Raw genomic sequence first — 21920 nt, 5'->3', positions numbered from 1 at the left:
TTTGGATTGAACTTTATGTAGTTAGTGATACAGTTGTTGCTGATTTATGCTGTATCAATAAATACAGCAGCTCTTCCTAATGTGCTTCCTCAGTTGCATTCAGCCTCAGTGCTGAGCTTCAGCACTTTCTTCATAAAATTTTAGGTTCCTGTCAGAAAGCAGAGGGAATGATAAGCATACCTTACCGTTACTAAATTTCCAAAAAGAACAAGGAACATGGCAGAGCTTTCAAGACACCTAGTGGACAGACAGCCTATTTGGCTCAGGCACTTGTTGCTCTCTAAAAGCAGAGAGGACTCAAGAGACTGCAAAAACATATCCAGGCTGCTTAAATTACATGTCTGTCCTTTTCCTGTTGAGTAACAGAGAACCAAGAGGAGAAGTTTATCCAAACAGCTTCTGAAAATAAGGTGTGTGAGTGGTCCTGAGTGAGATCTAAACACCAGGTGCTAAGGTGAAAAGAAGACACAACTTTTGTTGCTGTACTGTTGTCATGATGTTGCTGTTAGTCTTGATTTCACCTAGATTTTATGCCTCTTAGGGGCATAAAAATCTTCCTTGGACAGAGTTCAAGGATGGATTTAGTCATGACTTAAATGAGTCAGAAAAGGCCTTTAGACTGGACATAGTGACTATTTTATCAGAATGCATCCTTTGAGTAAGTGTGAATTAAAAAAAAATGTATGCTAAATGTATATATATAAAAATATATATATATATAAATGTATATGCTAAATCAAGATATACTAATGACTTTATGCACCTAAATGCTTTAGCAGCCCTCAAGAACTTTCAGAATCAGTACATGGGGTGACTTGTTGAGTCTTTGGATGGGTTTTGGTGTCAGATTATGTCCAATACCATCTGGAATTTGGTAGAATTTGTTTAAACTTGCTTTTATTGTAGTTGTTTTCGTAGCATCTAATTCCACAATGTCTAAAAGGCTGTACCATGCTCATGAGCTAACGATACGTAAGACCTTGAGATCTAGTAGATTAAATATCTTGCTCTTTTTCACACTGGTGTGTCTTATGGCAAAACAGGGAATAAAAATAAATCTCATGGACCACTGGATTTTGCCCAAATGAGTGAACTCTTCCCATACAAAGGGCAGCAAGTAAATTCTGCTGCACTAGGATATTTCAAATCTAATTTTTCTTTTTTCTTGTACTTAAGGTACCTTCTTTCAGTAGTTTTGTTCTGTGTCCTATTTCTGTAGCTGGGCCTTCTGAAATGTTACCTACATAGCTCCAAATTCTGTTTCAGGCATAAAACTGTCAGAAGCTTCTTCAGAAAATTTGGCTAGAAGGCACAAATTTCCTTCCGCTCTCATGCCCTTCACCTTGAACTTGTTTTGTGTGGAGATTGTACAGTAGCTGAGGATAAAAAAAAAAAATACTATGGTAAAATAAGGAGTAAGACAGTGCAAGATTCTTCTTATGTCCAAAATGAAGACATTGCAGGCTGTTCAGGGTGCCACTTGTCTACTTTTGAGTGGTAGGGCTTAAAGGCATGTAAAACTATACATCAGAATGTTGAGCTTATTTGAGCAGAGCGTAAAGTCCAGAGAATTATTAGCAAATGACATCACATTAATTCTGACATTTTACTAAGGGTATAGATAAAATATCAAACTAAAATCTAAAATCTTGGTTTTTTTTTTTTTTTTTTTTCAAGAATCATGGGGTGCTAGACCTGATATATGCTGAGAGGTTTGTGAGAAAGGTCAGGTCCCATTTCTACCATCAAGTAAACAGCTTGTGAATAGAGGAAGACACAAATAAATGCATTCACATGGGAAAAAAATACTTTGGGAAACGCTGTAGGTGGTAGAGCACAAAACTGAACACTGTAGGTGGTAGAGCACTAAGATTCAATGAGCATGAAGATGCGTTTGCTCAGATTATGGAAATCAAATATTTCAGATCAGTGTCTAAAAATGACTTTGAAATATTAACTGCTCTTACTTTTTTGTCATCCAAGACTTTCAGACTGAAGACTCACACAGCATATCCTTACTGAAGGGTAAGGTGATTTGCAGTGCAGCTGCAACACAGCAAGGACTGGAAGTTGTAGTAGGAATGTTGACATCCTGAGAGTGATTACTGGGAACAATACCATAAATACCAGTTTGTAGATGAGTAAACTGAGGGAAAGACATGTTTTCCACCCCTGTCAAGCTGAGCAATCCTAAGAGCTGTGGCTCTCAATGTAGGCTCATACTGCTGTCATCTTGTCTTCTAGCACAGCAAAATAACATTCTAATTTACACTATTTGCAATGCAATAATGACTAAACGAATAATCCTTGTAGTAGAAGCCAGGAAATGAAAAGTAAATTGAGATCTGCTTTGGTCTCAATTTTTTCCTGGTTCTACTAATACAAAAAAAGGATTTATCTATTCAAGCTTTTTAAGGAAGTATAAAGGCACAAAGTGTTTTACGCATAAAATTTAATTTTCATTCTGATTTTAACATTTTGCATTTAATTTTGTGCTAATTATTTGAAAAAAAAAAATCAGAGATGATGTTAGATCTATAAGATCTGTGATAATAGGAATATGTTGCCATAGACACATCTGTTCAATATGACACCAGAATACTGCTGCATAAAGAAACCAACTAAAGTTGAATTTCACAATGCCCTGAAATTATGCACTTGTGAAAAATTAATTATAGCTCTTTCAGTGAAGCGGTGGTCCTGTGATGTTGATTCTAAAATATTCAACAAGCTATTTCAGTGCGGAGGGCTGTCAAATGACAGGAAAACTAATGTATCAGGAAGTACTGAGAAATGTATAAAAGTTTTAATTATAGCAAGTGGCCAACATTTCTGAGCTTAGCTTGAGCACAGCTTAATTTTGAGTTTTACAGTTTCATTTATAGCTTCAGAATTTCTGCATGTCTTACAAAAATCCATCTTGTAAATTGGCATGAAATTCTACTATTTATAGAAAACATAGGGGAAGAAGTAGAGAACAATGCAAAGCCAAAGTATGAGATGACAGCTTTCTGGTTCAGACTGTAACAACTAGAGAGTTGAAAACTTTCTTACACTGTTGCAGTCTTGTGCTTTTTTTGGTGTGGCTAAGCAGGAAGATATTTGGGCCAGAAGGACTGGACTATCATCTAGCCTAGCTTCCTGACCAGAGCTCCTCAGGAATCAGTAGGCTGCAATCATCTGCCTATTTGGTGCATTTTGTGGTTCAGCTTGCTTTTCCAAGAACATTATGTACAACAGCAGCATCCATTAATAAGCAGATTTCCAAAACAGTGTTGAGAGAGAGACGTTTTTATCATTAAAAAGGGTAAACGTTCATGCCAACCACAGAATTTTAATTCTTATTACCTTATTACATCACAGGCTTTGTGAGGAACCAACAGACTTCATAAGTTTGGGTGATGAACTGCATTATGGTATTGATTTGGTGGACGGTGAAAGAAAGCCCTTCTTATGGTGCATGGTTTTTACATTTATTTATTTCCCTTATTTCTCTCTCTTCAGAATCAGATAAAAAATTTAAAAAAAAAAAAAAAAAAAGTCCACAGTTCTGTTACATCTCTCCAGCTCACAACAGATTAACCCAAATGCATTCTTCTATTTTCTGGATATGAGTCCCCTCTCAAAAGAGTTTCTCTCTATCCTTCTCTCTACTGATAAGAGAAAAATCTTCTTATAGTCCAGTTTGGCTTGTATTGCTGAGTCACTAAATCTTGGTGGCCTTTCCTCAATTCCGACTGACAAGTATAAGCAAGAATAACTTCTACTCACCTGCCCTTCAAACATACTTCCACTAGAGACCAACACAAATGCATATATCATTGAAATCAGGACTAAACTCAGTGACTTTCTGAGAAATCACTCCTGGTTTATATGCTTTCCATAATTTTTTTAGTATTTAGAATGATAGAGTCATAGAATGATAAAATCATGTCCACCATGACCATTAAACCACGTCCTTCAGGTGCCACATCTCCATGGTTCTTGAACATCTCCAGGAATGGTGACACTACTACCTCCCTGGGCAGACTGTTTCAATGGCTCATGACTCTTTCTCAGAAGAGTGGAAAAAAGAGAGGAAAAAGAATTAGGAAAAATCTAATATCCAACTTGAAACTCCCCTGGTGCAACTTAAAGCCATATGTGTGATTTACATATAATCTCAGTACCGTAACATGTATATTAACAGAATGTTTGTACTATCACAAAATCACAGAATCACAGAATGGCCAGGGCTGGAACGGACCTCAAGGCTCATGAATCTCCAACCCCCCTGCCACATGCAGGGCCACCAACCTCCCTATTTAATACTAGACCAGGCTGCCCAGGGCCCCATCCAACCTGGCCTTGAACACCTCCAGGGATGGGGCATCTACAACCTCTCTGTGCAGCTATTCCAGCACCTCACCACTCTCTCTGTAAAGAATTTCCCCCTGACATCCAACCTAAATCTTCCGTCCTTCAACTTAAAACCATTTCCCCTTGTCCTGCAATTATCTACCCTTTCAAAGAGTTGATTCCCCTCCTGTTTACTACTGCCTGTCTACTATAAAGAGAATTAATAAAGTTAATCGAAATTAATGAGGTGATATTCCTTCAGTAGAGGTAAAATTTTACACATTTTAGATCATGTTTTATTTCAATTTTATGTATCATTTTGGCCAAATTCTCATATTTTGTAGGACTGTCTATCTTTATGACACTGCTAGAGTTTAAAACATTGCTTCTACTATGATTGGCAGTAGACTCCGTATTTGTTTTCCTGAGAGATTTGATGTTATTTTTGGTTAATGTGCAAAATGGAGTGTGCTTTAAGTTCTTTGGGTCAAGGGGAGTGCTATTTGTAAAACTATTTAGCTAAAGTATTAAGGGAACAGAAAATTTTCCTCTTAGATAAATATGGGTCTAGTCAATTGATATTCTGCTGTCAGCATGCATGTCTCATTCAGTCTTGTCCTCCATGTAGAAGAGATATTGACCCTGTGTACTGCTCTGAGAGAATAATTTTGCATATATATGTATTAACTAAATGTTTATAGACAGCCCCATAGCCACAGAGATTGCCAGAGCTTCTAGCTTCTATAAATGGTTAAAGAGAAACAGAACTCTAGTCAGCTTGTGAAATATCATCAAATTATAGCAGTAATTTGCATTTTGTAAGATATTTCAACTGAACACATTCTCTGAATTTATCTGGTCTTCTCTTCAAGTGACTCAAGGGAATACTGAAGTGAGAAGAAGACATCACTAGAAGAAATTTGCAAGCGTTGGTGTTTTAAAGGGAAACTCTAACTACTTGGAAATAATAGATTCAGTTAAATAATATCAATGCAATAAGTTCTTACATTCTTAAATAGATGGTATTAAAGGTCCCTTCCAACCCAAACCATTCTGTGATTATATGATTCTGTGATTCTATGATTTTGAATTTCTAGACTCATTTTGATGATGAAATCCTTTAGTTTGGTGTTGTCATTTACATTTGCTTTACAATACTGAACTAGTATTATATATTAATATTCTACATATGTTTATATGGTCAGAATTTCTCTTTGTGGATGTTGATGGACATGTCTATGGTCATTCCCAAATTCTGGCTTTCCTTGCCAAATTCTCTGCAACTCAAGTCATTGAAGAATCTGGTGTCCAGTGGACAATAATCATGCCTTGTCTAAGTCATTTGCTGTAATGTGCTTTTTTGAACACAGAACAACAAAACTGCAGCAATAGTGGTTCAGTCAGCATCTGTTGGGTGTCATTACAGTGTAAAAATAAAAAAAATATTTTTTAATGATCCCATTGGTTGGAGACTAACTGCTGAGATAGGCATTCTCAGTATCAATTTTCAGAAACAGTGACTGAGATGCTCAAAATTAACAGTGGTTACAAAAACATTGTCTGATCAGGTGGGCATGATCTTGAGGATGTAATTATTTGCAGCTCAAGAGTAATTTTTGTTTTAGGAATCTTACTTAACCTTCCTAGGAAAGAAGATATAGTTCACCTTATTTTAGCAATTTAGAAATAATATTGCAATTGTTATGTAGGAAGAACAGGGGAATGCAGCAGAAAGAAGGGGGAGAAACAAGCGTGAGCAGTACTCTTCTCAATATGCTCATAGTGAAAATTAACCTCTTAATGATTCCAAAAAGTTGATCGTTGTATGCAGAGTTATATCTATGTATTTATAAGTATTTATGTATATCTCAGTTTTTATGCATATGTATCTCTGAGGCACCATTTTTAGTGCTTTAAAACTCATTCTGAGTACTTAGTGGAGATAAGTAAAATTGCATCACATCTGCTGTAAGACAGTAATAGCAGAGCAGTATAAATCTACAAATGACCAAAGATGATGGAGAATGGAATCTTTTTTTCCAAAGGCACTGGCATTCCTGGATGCCATACTTCATGGAAGTGTAATTTATGGCCGTCAATAGTGGTAGTGGAGTAATGAACAGAAAAACTGAGCTAAAGACAGAACTGAAATGTGCTGTTTTTGAGAAAGACACAAGCTTTAAGAATTTACTTTAATTTGTGTTTAAAAACTGAGACGTGTCTTTCTGGACAAATGGAAGAGAAATACAGCTGAAAATATTTTATTTGATACCAAAAAGAGGAGCAGAGATAAGAAATGGAATCATTGGTAAAACTCAAAAAAAAGTCAGTCTTGGGAGTTTTTTTGCTGATGCTACAGTTTCTACTTAGATAATTTTTTAAGTCTTAGTCTGGGGATTATTTTTAAGATTTGGGTAATTCTTGAGGAAAAAGTTTTTAAGTATCTAGGAGTGTCTTCAAATGTTGGAGTCACAGCTGCCAGCTATGATAGCATACAACACTGACTTTCATGCAGACAAGTTGCTGACAGACATTTTTATGACATTAGGTGTGCAGTTATTCATAGGTAATATCAGTACCTGTTTTAAGCACGCTGTTCCCGAATTCCATAGTCAGTCACAAGTTCTGTTTGTAAACCTCTAATTAGCTCTATGTGCATATATTTACCTACAGAAACTTATTAGTCTGCATCTCTAAGTGAATTCTCTCCACTAAGATGTTTTTCCTTCTTCATTAAGGAAATAATCATATTCTTCACGTAATATACTTATTGTACAGATTCTTTTTTAAAGTAAGAAAAGTATTATATTAGATATAGAGTCATAGCACCATAGAATGGTTTGGGCTGGAAGGGACCTTGAAGATCATCTAGTTCCAACCCCCTGCTGTAGGCAGGGACACTTCTCTCTAGGCCTGGTTGCTCAAAGCCCCATCCAGCTTGGCCTTGAATGCTTCCAGGGAGGAAGCATTCACTACCACACTGTGCAGCCTGCTCCAGTGTGTCACCACCTTCACAGTAAAGAATGTCTTCCTAATACGCAGTCTAAATCTACCCTCCTCCAGTTAAAAGCTGTTTTCCCTCATCCTGTCACTACATGTCCTTTTAAAATGTCCTTCCCCAGCTTTCTTGAAAGCCCCTTCAAGTTCTGGAAGGCCACTATAAGGTCCCCCAGAATCTTCTGTTCTCCAGGCTGAAAAGTCCCAGCTCTCTCAGTTTGTCCCCATAGGAGAGGAGCTCCAGCCCTCTGATCATCTTCGTGGCCCTCCTCTGGACCCACTCCAAGAGCTCCATGTTGTGTTTGGGATTCCAGAACTGGACGCAGTACTCCAGGTGAGGTACCATGAGAGCGGAGTAGAGGGGCAGAATCACCTTCCTTGTCCTGCTGGTCACACTTCTCTTGATGCATCCTAGGATACAGTTGGCCTTCTGGGCTGCACTTGCCCTGCTGGGTCATGTTGAGTCCTTCATCAACTGACATCCCCAAAAGTTAGATTATTAAAACAACTGCATTGCATATTTATTCTTTATTGAGCCCGATATTTTGCTTTTGATTTCTAAGGCTACTTTTTCAGAAGCCCTAGAATCTTGAATCCTGATGTAAAATCATTAAAACATAGAAAACAACTGTTTAAACACATATTCAAAATAAGGCATTTTAGCTGTTTGATTGGAATTCTAGCTGTGGTTTATTTATGTATTTAGCTAATAACTGCTGTCAATTGAATGAAGAGGAATAGTTACAGCATGGCTAGTGAATATCCATCATTGCACTCTCCAGGTATTGTGAAATCTGTCACTATGATGTGTAATGAAAATACTGGCTACACCAATGAAGACTAAAAGTATGTTTTCATGAAAACATATGTTACTTGCAGTATTACAAAATTTTATATCATATTTTTAGATCTAACAATAGGTTTCCTTTCAATAGTTTCCTCCACTAAAATCACAATGCAGAAAACAAAATCCGGGGTGTTTTGACAAATACAGCTCTTTATCAAGTGCAGTGCAAAATTAAGCTGTAGTTATGGAAATCTACAATAAGAACTTTATTTACTTATTTTATCATACAATAATTTCCTGGACAAAAACTGTTGGAGGTTTATCTTTAAGTACTGTAATAAATGCTGTTGAACTTTGGAGGTTCATTCCTTCTTCATTCATGCTGTTACCATGGAAATATGCATTTTATGCTTAAATGAATTAGCTTAGTTCATAAATTACAGTTCATAAATTTTAAAACTAAAATGTTAATTCATAATTGGGGGGATGATGGCAAATGAAGAAAAGAGAGAAATAATTTTCCCCAACTTTCATTTTCCCTACGTTTTATGAGCAATCATGGTAATTGTTTTTTTTTTTTTTTTTTTTTGTTTAAAGGGAAAAAAAAGTATAGACCTCTAATCATCTTAGCATTTCACCTTGTTTTTACATCTATCCACAAAGATAGGCAATGTATATCAATTATAAAGGCCAACCACCATGTAGATTAATTTCTGTAGGAAGTAGCAGTGAAGAGTCTCCCTTTCCTATTTCACTCTTGGTATCCTGTCTCACTTTTCAGACATGCATATTCCTATATACCTGTGAATTCATGCATTTATATGTAATACAGAATAAATGGCAATCTGTGTACATACATTGCTATCAAGCTGACAGTCTTACCCTACAAAGGTGAAAGTTTAAACAGGGCAGTGCCTACATGACAAGGTTTTAATATATATTTCCTCTTGCAGTGCTTTACAGCTGAAGACTTCAGGGCTTCATATCTTTCCTGTTCTTTCACTGGTCTTTACGACACCTCTCAGTAGCTGGAAATTTAAAAAAAACATTCAAGACAGAGCAGGTGTTTTTGGCTTAATTGATCTCATTTGGAAAAAAGGTGGTACCTTCCTGTTGATCTTCAAGGAAATATTCTCATAACAAGAATAAGGGCCCATTTAAAGCAAATATATGACACTCAGAAACTGTGGGATAGATAAATGAAAAGTGAGGTGGATTGAGAACTGGCTGGCAGAGCTTAGAGAGTCTGCAGCAGCAGCGCAGAGTCTGGTTGGAGGCCTATAACTAGCAGTATTCCCCAGGAATCAGTGCTGGGCCATATCTTGTTCAACATCTTCATCAGTGACCTGGATTAAGGGATAGAGCCCACCCTCTGCAAGTTTGCTGATGATACAAACCTGGGAGGATTGGCTGTACTACCAACAAGAACAAGACATGAATAGACTCTCCAGTCTATCCCAGCTGGGCAGGGAGAAAATTGATGGGTGCTTAAAGAGGGTAAGTGTAGAGTCTTGCATCTGGGGAGGAATAAATGCATGCATCAGTACAGGTTAGGGGATGATCTGCTAGAGAGGAGCTGTGCTGAGAAGAAGTTAATGGTCCTGGTGGACAGCATGTTGGCCATGAGCCATCGCCCATGGCTGATGAATGTTGTCCACCTAATAAATGTTTATAAATACCTAAAGGGCAGTGATGGGCAAATGGATGAGGCCAGGCTCTTCTTGGTGGTGTGTAGCAATAGGACGAGGAGTAATGACCTAAAACTTGAACACAGGATGTTCTGTACTAAGATGTGGAAGAACTTCTATATGGTAAAGGTGACAGACCACTGGAAAAGTTACCTGGAGAGGTCTCCTTTTATGGAGATATTCAAGACTTTCAGGGGGTTGGATTCAATGATCTCTCAAGGTTCTTCCAACCCCTGCAGTTCTGCGATTCAGTGGTTGTCCTCCTGTAATTAGAGGTTTTGAAGGACAGGTTATACAAACATCTGCCAAGAACCATCTAGACAGTGTAGAGATATGTTAGTCATCAATTTGAGCAAAATCCAGGAAATCATAGAATCATAGAATCACAAAGTTGGAAAGAACCTATAAGATCCAACAGTCTTCCTATCACCATTACAACCCACTAAGCTACTAAACCATATCTCCTAGCACTTAATCCAGACAATTCAACTGCAGATCCTCAATCATGGAATAAGGCCTTCTTCATCAGCTGGGATAGATTAGCACTGAATACAATCCCTCCATAGCAGGGATAGAATGACACATTAGATAAACCTGATCCAAAGGTTATGGGCACGAAATAGGAAAAATCATAAGATATCCCAAGTTAGAAGTACCCACAAGTATCACTGAGTCCAACCCCAGGCTCCACACAGGACCACTCCAAATCCAAACCCCATGTCTAAGAGCACTGTCCAAATGCTCCTGGAACTCCAGCAGCTTGGGGCCCACTGCCCTGGCAACCTGTTCCATTGCCCTCTGCTAAATAACCTTTCCCTAATCCCCACCTGACCCTCCCCAGATGCAGCTCCATTCTGTTCCATCAAGCCCTGTTGCTGTCACCAGAGAGCAGAGCTCAGTGCTACCCCTGGGACTGTGAGTAACCCAAGATGCTTCATGAAACTCTGTCCGGTTCCTTCCTTCTGAACCTGTTTTTTGTTTTGCCATCTTCAGTTTTAGGATCATTGGCAGCAATGAAGAGACATTTACTGAGAAAGACACAGTCAGAGAGAGGAGTCACAGGATCTTCAATCATTTTTTACTTATTATTTGGCCATATACCTTCTTCAAATTTGCTTATTACGTACACTTTTATAGCACTATTTTGAAATAGTAACCACAACAGCTTTGATCATAAAATATCTATAAATTCAATATAAAAAAGGAACACTTTCTAAGTAACTTTTATGTTTATCTCATAGTTCACATCAAAACATTCTTCTATGCAACCAGAGGACAGAAAGCAGAAGGCTGGGAGATTGTGAAGAAAAGTACTAAATGTTCAGGAATTAGAGAGTTGTATTAGCAAGATTTTGCAGGAAAAAAAAAGGAAACAAAACGTTTTCAGGAAAGCTGTGGCTTCAGTTAAATGAGCCCAGGGGAAGGTCTTTGCTGTTTACTGGCCTGGAAGTGAGGAAGAAAATTTGACTCAGCAACTTTTCCTTCAGAATGCCAGGGTGCCAGAGAGATGTTTACAATACTGGCAAGGAGAGTTTGCAAATAATCTCTTCAGCCTTTTTGTTTGTTTGTTTCTGAAAGTTTAAAGATTTGCAGAGCTCAAAGTGCTGATTTAGTTCCTCTGTCTGTTATATTTTACTAAATTTACTGTTGCATTTACAAAGGAAAGCCTAAGAAAATGTTCTTGCAAGTTGTAGCTTTTGATCCAGTCTCCTTTCTTTATGTGTTTCCAGGTGCCCCATAGGCTCAATCCACTCTTTAGGAGACAACTGTATTTTTTCATCCATTGACCCAAGACCTGTGTTCTGTATCAGTGCTTTCTTCACTATCCCACTCCCAGATGTGGAGATTTTCAGCATAATGAACTTCCTGTAGATGTGGAAAATCACATTTTCATGACAGTTTAAAGTCTTGGAAATGGAGAAAGGAGTAAAATCCTTCCAATTTAAAGCTCATGTGCTGAAATCAGATGTATTTAATCAATACAGGGCTAGAGTCCTGTATGGGTGGTGGTATCACTGCAGTGTGCAAAGACAAGGTGTGATAGAGCATGACTGTAGCCATGGTGCCATGGCTGCACCAGCATCACTGCAAAGAGAGAGAAAAATGCACCCATGGCTGATGAAAGTCAGTCCTTGGAGGACAGGACTGTTATTTTTCCCTTTTCCCCTGTCCACTCAGAGATGTACCCTTCTTACACCTTACCCTTCATTTTTCTGTTTTATTTTTTTTTTCTAGCCGATCTCTACTTTCCCTGTGGTTGGTGGAGGGCAATCATAAAATCTGTCTCATTGCAGGAAGATTTTAAAAGGCATTTTATAATGTTTACCAACAAATGTGCTGCTTAAGTGTAGTGAGGCACTTTGCACTGTGGTGCAAACACTGGAGAGCATCACTTTCTGCAGCGTGCTTTTAGTCTACTCCTTTTATTGTTCCTCTCCTTTAAAATATCCCCGTTTCCATGATGCCTGGGAACAACCTCGAAAATTATTAGATTGCCAAGGATGAAAATATTACTCTCCAGTACAGTTTGTTTTTCTGTGACATCTTCCACATACTGTTTTCTTTGTCCTTGAATAACACCGTAGCACAATGGGGAACCTTGGCTACAGTATCAGCATATAATGGCAATATGCCATCTCTACTACTACTACCACTACTACTGCTACTATTACTACTACTGCTACTGCTACTAGCTCCTATCACTCTTCTTTGGGAGTGACAGTGCTGTTTCATTCTGTTGCCATTGAGTTGCAGCTCTAGGTCTGCCCCCACCTCACTTGCCCTCATGTCCTCCTGAGATCAAAGCCCACCAGGGCAGCACAGGCCTTCTGCTCCCTTTGAAGCTCCACAGACATGCAGGATTCCCTTGCAAGTGCTGCCTTTTACCCTCCTTTGGCACAGGAGCATAAAGTAAGGTGAAATCTGACAGCTCAAGATAAAGGCTCCAGCGGTTTCTGTCATCTAAGAATATTGAGGTCATGAGTCGGGTCTTTTTAAAGAGGGTGTGTAGTGTGGCTCTTTTGGACTACTGTCTCACTAATGTTTTCATGCCTGACCTATATTTTCTTTTTAATGGAGCAACCTCTTTCATCCATGGGGTTCTTCCCTGTATTCACCTGTTTAAAGAGGACCTGAGCATCTGAAATGCTATTTCTGGCAAGTCTGGCAAGCTCGGGCAAGGTTTTTCCTATCTCATTGTTATCACCAGTGTGTCAAGGGCAGAAAATAGCACCAATATGTGATGCTTTTGAGCGGCTATTAGTCATAAAATACTGCGCATTCCTTGATGAGAACACTGCCTTTAAACATTGGACTGCTTCGATACTCGATGTCTTGGCAGGGTGAACAAATCCTGCAGGGCTCTGCTTGTGTAGATTACCTGAAGTAGCCCCTGCTAAACGTGTTAAGTTGGTCTGCTATCAAAGTAATACCTTGCGGGCTTGCACAGAGGTTTCAATTTTCCATCAAATTCTCAAATGCCCCACGGTTATTATAGGAGGCATGGCTGGGAGTCTTCCCTTTTCACTGGTATGGTGTCATGAGGGCCAGGCTCTGTAATTTCCTAGATAAGTTCTCCTCCCAGACAGTTAGGAGTCATGGGAGATTATCCTGAGTGAAGACCCTGGGACTGCATTACCTCTTGTTTTCCTAAATATATTTGAAGTCTTTTATACAGGTTACCGCTTGGGAGTTACGCAGCTCTGCTTGTGTTCTCGCTTGAGTTCTATTTGTCAGATCCCCATTTTCCTCACATTGGGTTTGTTTGCCTAAATACAAAAACATTAACTTTTTAGAATCATGAAGTAGAAAGTTATTTTGCTGACTGAAACCCTGCATAATTCCTTTGGCAGAAAAGAGACTTGAATTTGATTTTCACATGCAGCCACATGTTTGCCAGAGCCTTGCCTCGCTGTTTGGGACTGTGCATCTATTCATCTTTGCTTTTTGAATTGCATTTCTCCAGTGGATCACAATTCCCCAAGAACTGTGATTTTTTTTTTTTTTTTTTTTCCAGTGACTTAGATACTACATTTTAATCATTAATGTACTGTACAGCAAAATACACCATGATCTCTTTCTCTTCACTTGAAGACAGTCAGAAAAATCCATCAATTAATTCTTCCGTGCCTTTGCTGAGCAATATATTGCTCTGTTTTAGCTTATTTGGTGGATTATGAACTCTCATAACTTTGGGATATCCTGGTTTTTTGAACTGTGGCATACAGACCCCAGTTTAATTACTAATAGAAGCTGCAGAATTAGATTTAAGAAGAGGGTTTGTCTCTTTTGTTCTGGAAGTCATTGCTTGTGCCAAAGACGGTTGTGATTACTAATTACTTAATTTGTATGACAGATGGAGCTGGGGATCAAATTAAGTAGCTGACTTAGAATACATCATAGAGCAGTATCTAGCTCTAAACACGACTGCTTTTTTTCATTCCTAAAAAAAGGCACAAACAATGACAGGCTAAAAATAGCTGTTCGCTTGGAGTTGACGACAGTTTCTGAGAGCTTGTCTTTGGGAAGATGTTGGAAAAAACCCTGCCGTCTCTCCCCTCCCCCCGCTTTTCTTCTTTCAGTGCACATCCTTCTGTTTAAGCTTCTTCACCTCATTGCCCACAAAGGATACCCACCGACTTTGATAGGACTTCAGTATTTCTGCAGGTTTCCAGGGGTTTACGTAAAGCATTATTTAAAGGAATCCTAAAAGTCACTGCAGATATTTCTATTAAGTTACGCTTATCCTACACAAATTGCTCTGTGCTGATGGAGAAGGAGGTAGCAAAGCCTTTTCCACTCTCTGCCTCCCACAGTATCTGCTGTGGTGGGAAAAAAAGAAAAAAAAGAAAAAAAAAAAGCAGAAGCTCTTCTCAGATTTTATTCCTGAAGGCTGCTTCATAATTCAGTATGAATATCGGTGGTTCCCAGTGCTATAAACAAAGAGTAGAGTCCCTGCATTCCAGTAAACAATCAGTTAACGTGTAGCATCCCAGCAGCTGACAGGAGTAAAAGAAGTGGTTTGATCTTATTTTTGTGCATGTGAATTAAAGCTTTGCCTTCTGGCGAGGTTCTGAGTTCCCTCCTTCTGGAAGATATCTCAGCATTTTAAATTCAGAATATGTAGTTACAAATGTGAGGGCACAGCCATCTCCAGGATTTTTCTGCTTTGATTTTAATTTTTCCTCTGTGTTTCTAATCCCAGAAAGCAAGCCAGTGGTTTGAAACCGATGTCCAGAGTCTCAGCTTGAAGCACAATGCAATTCAGGATCTTTAGAAGTAGTCCGCTGCATTTTTATTAAATGAGAGTGAAGAAGTAGGTGGGACTTTTTATTTAAAAATAGATTAGCACAGGGGACTGAACTTGCATTTGAGGAAACGTTAATAAGGCAGCCAGCCATTGTCCTTAATCAGAGACAGTATTTGTAAGTAGAACATGTTGAATCTGTCATGATTGATGACGTTGTCTTTCTTAAAAGGGATGCTGCATCTTTAACAAGACCAGGCAGAAACAGTGCAGAATCTACAGTAAATTTCAGAATTGGCAGAGAAACCTTTCTTCATTTCCCGTGTATAACGTTTGTAAAATATTGAAAAGAAGATATCAAAGCCAGGGGGAAATATAAGCAACTTGCTGCTTACATTTTAATTCCTCACCTTTCCCCTCTGGGTGAGTTCCCCCTCCTTTTTCCCCCCTGAATTTAAAATGCTGGAAGGAAAAGCAACTGAGGTCCAAGTTTCAGCTGCTGAATTCTCTGCTAATTGAAATTACTGGGCATCTTGCTATATATAGTCGACGAAGAGCTATGTAGCTTTCACTCAGTGCCTTCAAGACATGTCTTTTTGTAGTCAGAAAAACAGAGATCAATGCATTTTCAAACTGACAGAGGGAACGGATGCTCCTTAGTAGCACATGCTCGGGATCGTGTGTGTACCGTTTGTGCAGAGCAGAGACGCTGAATACTGGTCCATATGCTCCTTGTTTACTGCAATGTTTTTTGCATGTTACTGTGCACTCCGGACTAATGTGAAGGTAAGAGGAGACGAGACAACAATTTGGCAGGAATGTACATGTAAAACCAGCTGCAGAAAATGTCTACCTTGTCTTGCTGAGTACTTTGGAATTGCTGGCTGAACAAGCATATTATTACAGGTGGTTGTAGAGGCTTTGTTTTATCGTTGTCTGTATTGCTAAAGCGTAGAAGCATGTTTTAATTTTGCAGCATAGTGACCTTCAGTTTTTAACTGCTTGCTGCTCAGGTTCTGAGCTTGTATATCTGATAAACATGTTTTGCTACTGTCCAGGTAGGCCAGAGACAAGAAGCCAAAAGCTGTTTGTGCAAAGCTACATAGCTTTATATAGGATAAGAATTCCTATACTGTGGTCCCCATGCATCCCCCAGGTGATGCTGCTTGCATGCTTTCCTGTTGATTACTTGTCTGGGAATCGGGGTCTCGTTGCTGTGCCTGGTTTTGCATTTGTGTCCCGATTTGTTTCTAACTGAAAACAAAATGCATACAAACAAATTATAAGCGATGTTCTAAGAAATAAACAAGAGATTATTACTGCAAAGTGCTACAGAAAATGCCAGCTGGCAGCACTGGTCTCGCAGTAACTATTAACCAGCGTTTGTCACTCATGTCAGCATTTGCTTGTACTGTTAATTAGTGTCAGAACTTCAATATAAGTCGCTGGATGTATTACCTTCTCTGAGAGTAGGACAATATTAGCAGACAGGATCATTGGCGTTGAATTGAGCTCTAAGCCAAGCTGTGGGCCAGCTGTGGGAATCCAGTTGCATAATTTAGATGAATTACAGTCTTCAGTCAACATACTGGGGAGGTACTTTCAGCTTTCTGGCTTTTTCAAGTTTGAATGAGTGTGTCAAATGATGGATAAACTGCTTTGCCTGGAGAAATACTTCTTAAGGATATTTTGCTTTTATACTGCTTTTAGCTTGCCCCTGAATTGAGTTTTCTGTATTTGCACTTGGTTTGATAATAATGAACTTCATATTTTATTATTAGCTCAGAATAATTGTATTGATATTTAATGAAGAGGAAAATTTTGTATTAGAAGCTCATATTCTAAGAATCTGCTTCTATGGTTGTGGTCAAAGTCTGTGCTGCTGGTTTCTGTACTGAATGCTAAGCTTTCATATTTTATTACTAATTAACTTCTGCAGTTCACTTTTTGCATCTCTTCTGAGGAGTAAGGGGGAAAATATTTTCTTTGAATATTCAGATAACAAGTTGAGAAAAAAGCTGAGAAAAAATATTCAAAACTTTTAATGATATTCCGTCTTAAAATATAACCATTGTCCTTATGCTTTCCCTATGTTTTAGTCAGGTTGGTAAATCATACCCACGTTATAAGCCCGGTGTTTTTTGCAGCAAATTGTCAATAAAGAAATATTTTGAGACCAGTTGTTCTTTGTTGCTCCTTCTGTCCCCCAAGCTGCAGTATTTTGCTGAAGGTGTTCTGCTAAAGTGGGTCTGTTATTGAGCAGTGATTTGTCAGTCTAAATAAGAATAGGTACAGGAGAAATTTCAACATAACTATTTTCACCTTAAGTTCCATAAGATACCTTTATCAGTAAGTACCACTGCAGCTGTGACGAGTCTCATGAGTTTCACTTTTGAAATGCTTTTGCTTCCATTCATGAACACTGAAGAAAGTGAAAGGTTTGTGCTAGCCCAAGTCTGATGCCTGTTTGAATAAGAATATGAGTAAAAATAATCAGAAAATCTTCCACTTTTGCTGTTAATGTCTCTGCAATAATTGTTTGAGATGCAGTATAAACATACCGACTGTTATTTACATGATGTTGTTCTAAGGACATTGTCCTCAGTTGTTGAAATTTCATCTAAGCCATCTGTTTCCTGTGTATACATTGGTCAACTGCTTTCCAGGCTATGCACTGGGGTATAACAACGTAGGAAAGATTTGCACATCCCTGAAGGAACTGCCCAAATGGCTGTGCCACTCACACCTTCAGTAATTCCTATACTTGTTTTCTGAGTTGAACAGTTACTTATTAAATAGAAGTTCATTGAAAGGTACTTCCCATGCCCTGTCATTCTAAAATGCATTGCAGAACTCTGTTGCTTTTAACTTAGTTGGCATTAACATAAGCCACAGCTTTATGGGTGGCCAAAATAAATGAAATACATTATAAAACATCTGTTTCTAGTTTTATTTTTTCCCCTTTTAAACGGGTGGAAAAATCTCAGTGGTTCTCAAATATTTTAGTCTTTAAGTCATAAGATAGAATTAAACTTTAAGTACAGGCTGTAACAGGAAATAGATTTGCTTGCCCTGGAAAGTGAAAAAGAAAAAGCAATTGGGTCTGTTTCTGATGGCAGCTGCATTTTATGGCTTTAGAGAAAGCAGATTTTTCAAGTTCAAGGTAGGACTCTTGCTTCTTGTTTGCCCATATGAACTTGATTGGCATATGCAGACTTGAAAAAAGAGCTCTACTCCATGCATTCTTGATCGAATTCTGTGTTTGCAGTTAACTGAAGAACAGTACAGACCATGAACTTGTAACTTCCTATGTGAAGAACTGTTTTTTTTTTCTGCCAGAGCAGAAGCAAAGACAGTGGTTTTAAAAGAGGAAGACGTCTGAGAAGTTCTGGGCAAAACGTCTTTCTCTGTCAGAATTTCTGTAGACCTACACTTTAACAATTAAATTCAGTTTAAATTAAAAAAAAAAAAAAAAAGAGAATCTAACTACTGCACCATTGCCTGTTTACTAGAAGCAACACCAATGAATTACTGTCTTTTTAACTGATCTCTTTCTTGCTCTCATATATGCACAATCTTGTACCTCAGTGGAAGACAGCACAAATGAGCACAGAAGTCAGTGAATTAAAAACTAAAAGCAGTGCCTTCAAGATCAGAAGTGCTCTTGTGTAAATGTGCAGCATGCCTGAAAAAGAGCTGTCTCCCTCTCTGTGGTTGCTGTATTTTCAGTGTCACTATGGCAGGGGGCTGCCCAGTGACATTTGTCTGTAGCTCTGCTTGTGTCCATGGTTTATTGGAAAATACTTTCTGTATTTACATGCAAGTGATTTCTACTGGTTGCCATTAAAAACTTTCTGTTCTTGGCTTAGATAAGTGTTTCAAATTCTCTCAGTATTAGTAGTATTTCTTGTAAAAATATGGGAAACATTGCAGATATTTAGGTTGCACAGCCTGAGACAAACTCAGAAAACCTTTATGGAGCAGGGTCTTGTTTTTCTTAAAAGTTTTCAGGAGATTTTCCTTCCCCTTCCCCTGGTGAACTGTATGTGTAGCTCTCACATTTTATTGTGGATCTGGGATGCTATTTCTGGATGACAGATTGAGGGTCTTACGGGAGGCACAGCTGCTTCTACTGGGAGTCTGGGAAGCAGAGCTGATGTCTTTCATTGGTACAGAATTGTGGGACTCGATGTGAGCACTGGATTTTCTCTCCTAGAAGCACCTCATTCTCAGCAGCAGCCAGCAGAGACTTTTGAGGACAACAGAACTTAACATAAAGATTGGAGATTTTTGTTATGGATTCAGATCCATACCCTTTCTGAGATATCAAAGGTTTCTCAGGAGGTTCAGATTTAGTTCAGGCTCCTGCCTGAACACTGGGTTGACCAAGTATCTTTCTTTGTTCAGGCTGTGAACTTTGGGACACAGAGATGGTGACAGTATTTCACATACACTCCCTTTTATCTCCTGTGCTTCAGCTAGAAGCCCACTTGGTCAAACAGTAACCATGATATGATTGATGACTGAAATTTTGACCCCAAAGTGTCCCTTTTTGAGTGTTCTCAGGTGATGATGAGGACCTGCTGGGGAACAGAGCAAGTCCTTGGAGGATGCTGGAAGCTGCCACCCTTTGATCACTTCAACTTTCTTTGTTCTCTTGTCCCACCCACATTTCAAAAACATAAGTTATTATCTTAACTGAGGAGTTTCCAGTTGCAATGTTAGCTTGTGGATTAAGTAATAAAGGCAGAAGAATTGTAGTAATAAATAGCAGAGCGTTTCAACTGCCAAAAGCTGTAAAACATCACAAAAGCCAACTGAGCTACCAACTTCTGTCCACGTTTCTAGCTGTAACTCTTCCACTCCCTGTACACTTTAATGATATAGCTACATAAGTAAGTTTTGTAGATCACAAACCTCACCACCTGTACCAAGAATTGCTTTGGTCTTCCAAAGGAAAAGAGTTTCTGAATGTTTCAGACTTGAGCCTATATTGCCACAGCATTTTCTTCTGCAGTATTATATTTGCAAATGGAAGATAAATTCTGGAATTTATAAAGAAATCAAAGGGATTTGGACTCACAGGTCTCTCAGACTTTCAGATATAGTGCCTGTTCTCTTATGCATATTCTTCTCCTTCAAGTCTTCCACCACACACCATCCCCTAGTCTCTATTAAACGAGGAACAGTTCAGAAGTCACACAAATGGCTTTGATACAAGATTTTAAAAGGAGTAAACAAGAAAGACTGTTTTCTCACTTTCTCTATTTTAATTAAGAATAGACTCTTAAACCGCTCTACTCAGAAGTTTTTGAATCATTCCTTTTGTCTTACAATGAAGTCTGACACGGTCTGGCCCAGTGTTCTTGTAGCTGAATAGTTGTAACTACAAATCAGGTGGCAGGTCAAAGCACAGTTCCTCAGTACTGGACACCAAGATGAAATTTATGTTATTGCTAGAAAGCAAACAAATTTAGTGTAGAATTTCTACCTCATTTGGCTTGGAAATAAAGGATAGTATCATGAATGTTGTGAATATCTGGTTGAATTTCTGTAATATATCTTCTTATCTGATAATAAAATATCTGCCTAGACTATAAAATAAGCAACATTGTGAACTTTATAAGGGATTTGTTCAACAGTTGTGGAATCTGACCTTGAGAGCTAAAAACTTTGCACTGCTATAATTCTTTTGTTAAATAAATGCAGAATATTAGGGAAGAGGTAACTCATTGCAGAAAAGGTTTACTTGTCTCTTGGACATGCTTTTACAAAGAGAACTCCCTCAAAAAATACAACAGTAATAGCATTACAGCATTTATTTCTTTTGGTAGTTTGCTGTACCTGTTATTAAAATATACTGTTGCTGCCCACTCTTAAAGGCAGAAAGATAAAGTTCTCATTTATAGCCCACTTTTTGCAATCACATCTGAGAAGCTAATAGGAGTTTTGGTAAATAAAAAATCTGAATTAAGTCTCATATAATTCAAATAGTAGATCTTTCTGAATAAGAAATGCATTATTTGAATCCTTAAGATTGATTTCCCACTTCTGAAATCAGCCTTGCCCAGATTTGCAAGCATTTATAATACCTAAGTATGTACTTTAACACTGCTCATCTTCAAGTGTTGATTTACGACACATGGTCATAACAAGTAATGAATGAAAGCAGTAATTAGAATAAATTAAAAGCAGAGCAGCAGTTCTGGTTTTCTAGATAGAGTGGAACTTTACCTAGCCTTTATGTCAGAATAATATTCTCTTAAAGGTCATTATAAATAAGTGAATTGGTACAGAGATGCTAAGGTGCTGAGCACAGTATAAGAAGTTAATTCCACTGCTAAGGCCAAATTCTTTATGAACACTAAGCAAATATGAGTGTTGTGCTATAGTTAAATAGAATACTTACTTAAAGTTAGAAGGGTTAGCCATAAAAATATTGTCTGGAATATACAGAAGCTGTTCTTCACTCAGAAATTTCTGGATACTGCTAGTAGCAACAAAAATATTTTGTATCTCCCATTCTAATGTGGGCTCATTAGAGCTTATCTGATGTGCTACTCTTATCAGAGATATATAACTGGCCTTTCTGTTGGAGGAGAATTGAAAAGATCTAGGACTGTAAACATACTTAAATTTGTTGGGGTTTTAAGATATGCAAGTGACTATAATAACATGTCTATATCTGACAATTTTATGTCTATATGAAAGTGATGAAAAATGAAATGCTCTAGTCTTAAATCACCACTGATAGCATTGCTCTGGGTACTAAAGATGCCAGTGCCTGTTTGACACTATTTTGTGGAGAAATTACAATCTTGACAACAATGCTGCATGTAAAATGGTGAGCTCAGGCAAAAGTAAG

General features: G+C 38.2%; 1 protein-coding gene across 5 annotated transcripts in view; it reads left to right on the top strand.

Moving 5' to 3' along the window:
* Positions 1-21920, top strand: part of DLG2 (discs large MAGUK scaffold protein 2) — a 1008740-nt gene that overhangs the window by 247513 nt on the left and 739307 nt on the right. Inside the window, exon 1 of one of the 5 annotated variants that reach the window (XM_090134095.1) lies at positions 15687-15841. The exons of the other annotated variants lie outside the window; for them this stretch is intronic. Coding sequence (XP_089990221.1) covers positions 15722-15841 — 120 coding nt within the window. The 5' untranslated portion in view covers positions 15687-15721. Of the gene's footprint in view, positions 1-15686; positions 15842-21920 lie in introns of those variants that run through there. 5 annotated transcript variants of the gene reach the window in all.

This window comes from Phasianus colchicus, chromosome 1 (genome assembly GCF_987193195.1).
Source record: "Phasianus colchicus chromosome 1, bPhaCol1.hap1.1, whole genome shotgun sequence".
Classification (NCBI taxonomy): Eukaryota; Metazoa; Chordata; class Aves; order Galliformes; family Phasianidae; genus Phasianus; species Phasianus colchicus.
The sequence above is the reverse complement of the archived record's forward strand: the minus strand, read 5'-3'. Positions and strand labels throughout refer to the sequence as shown.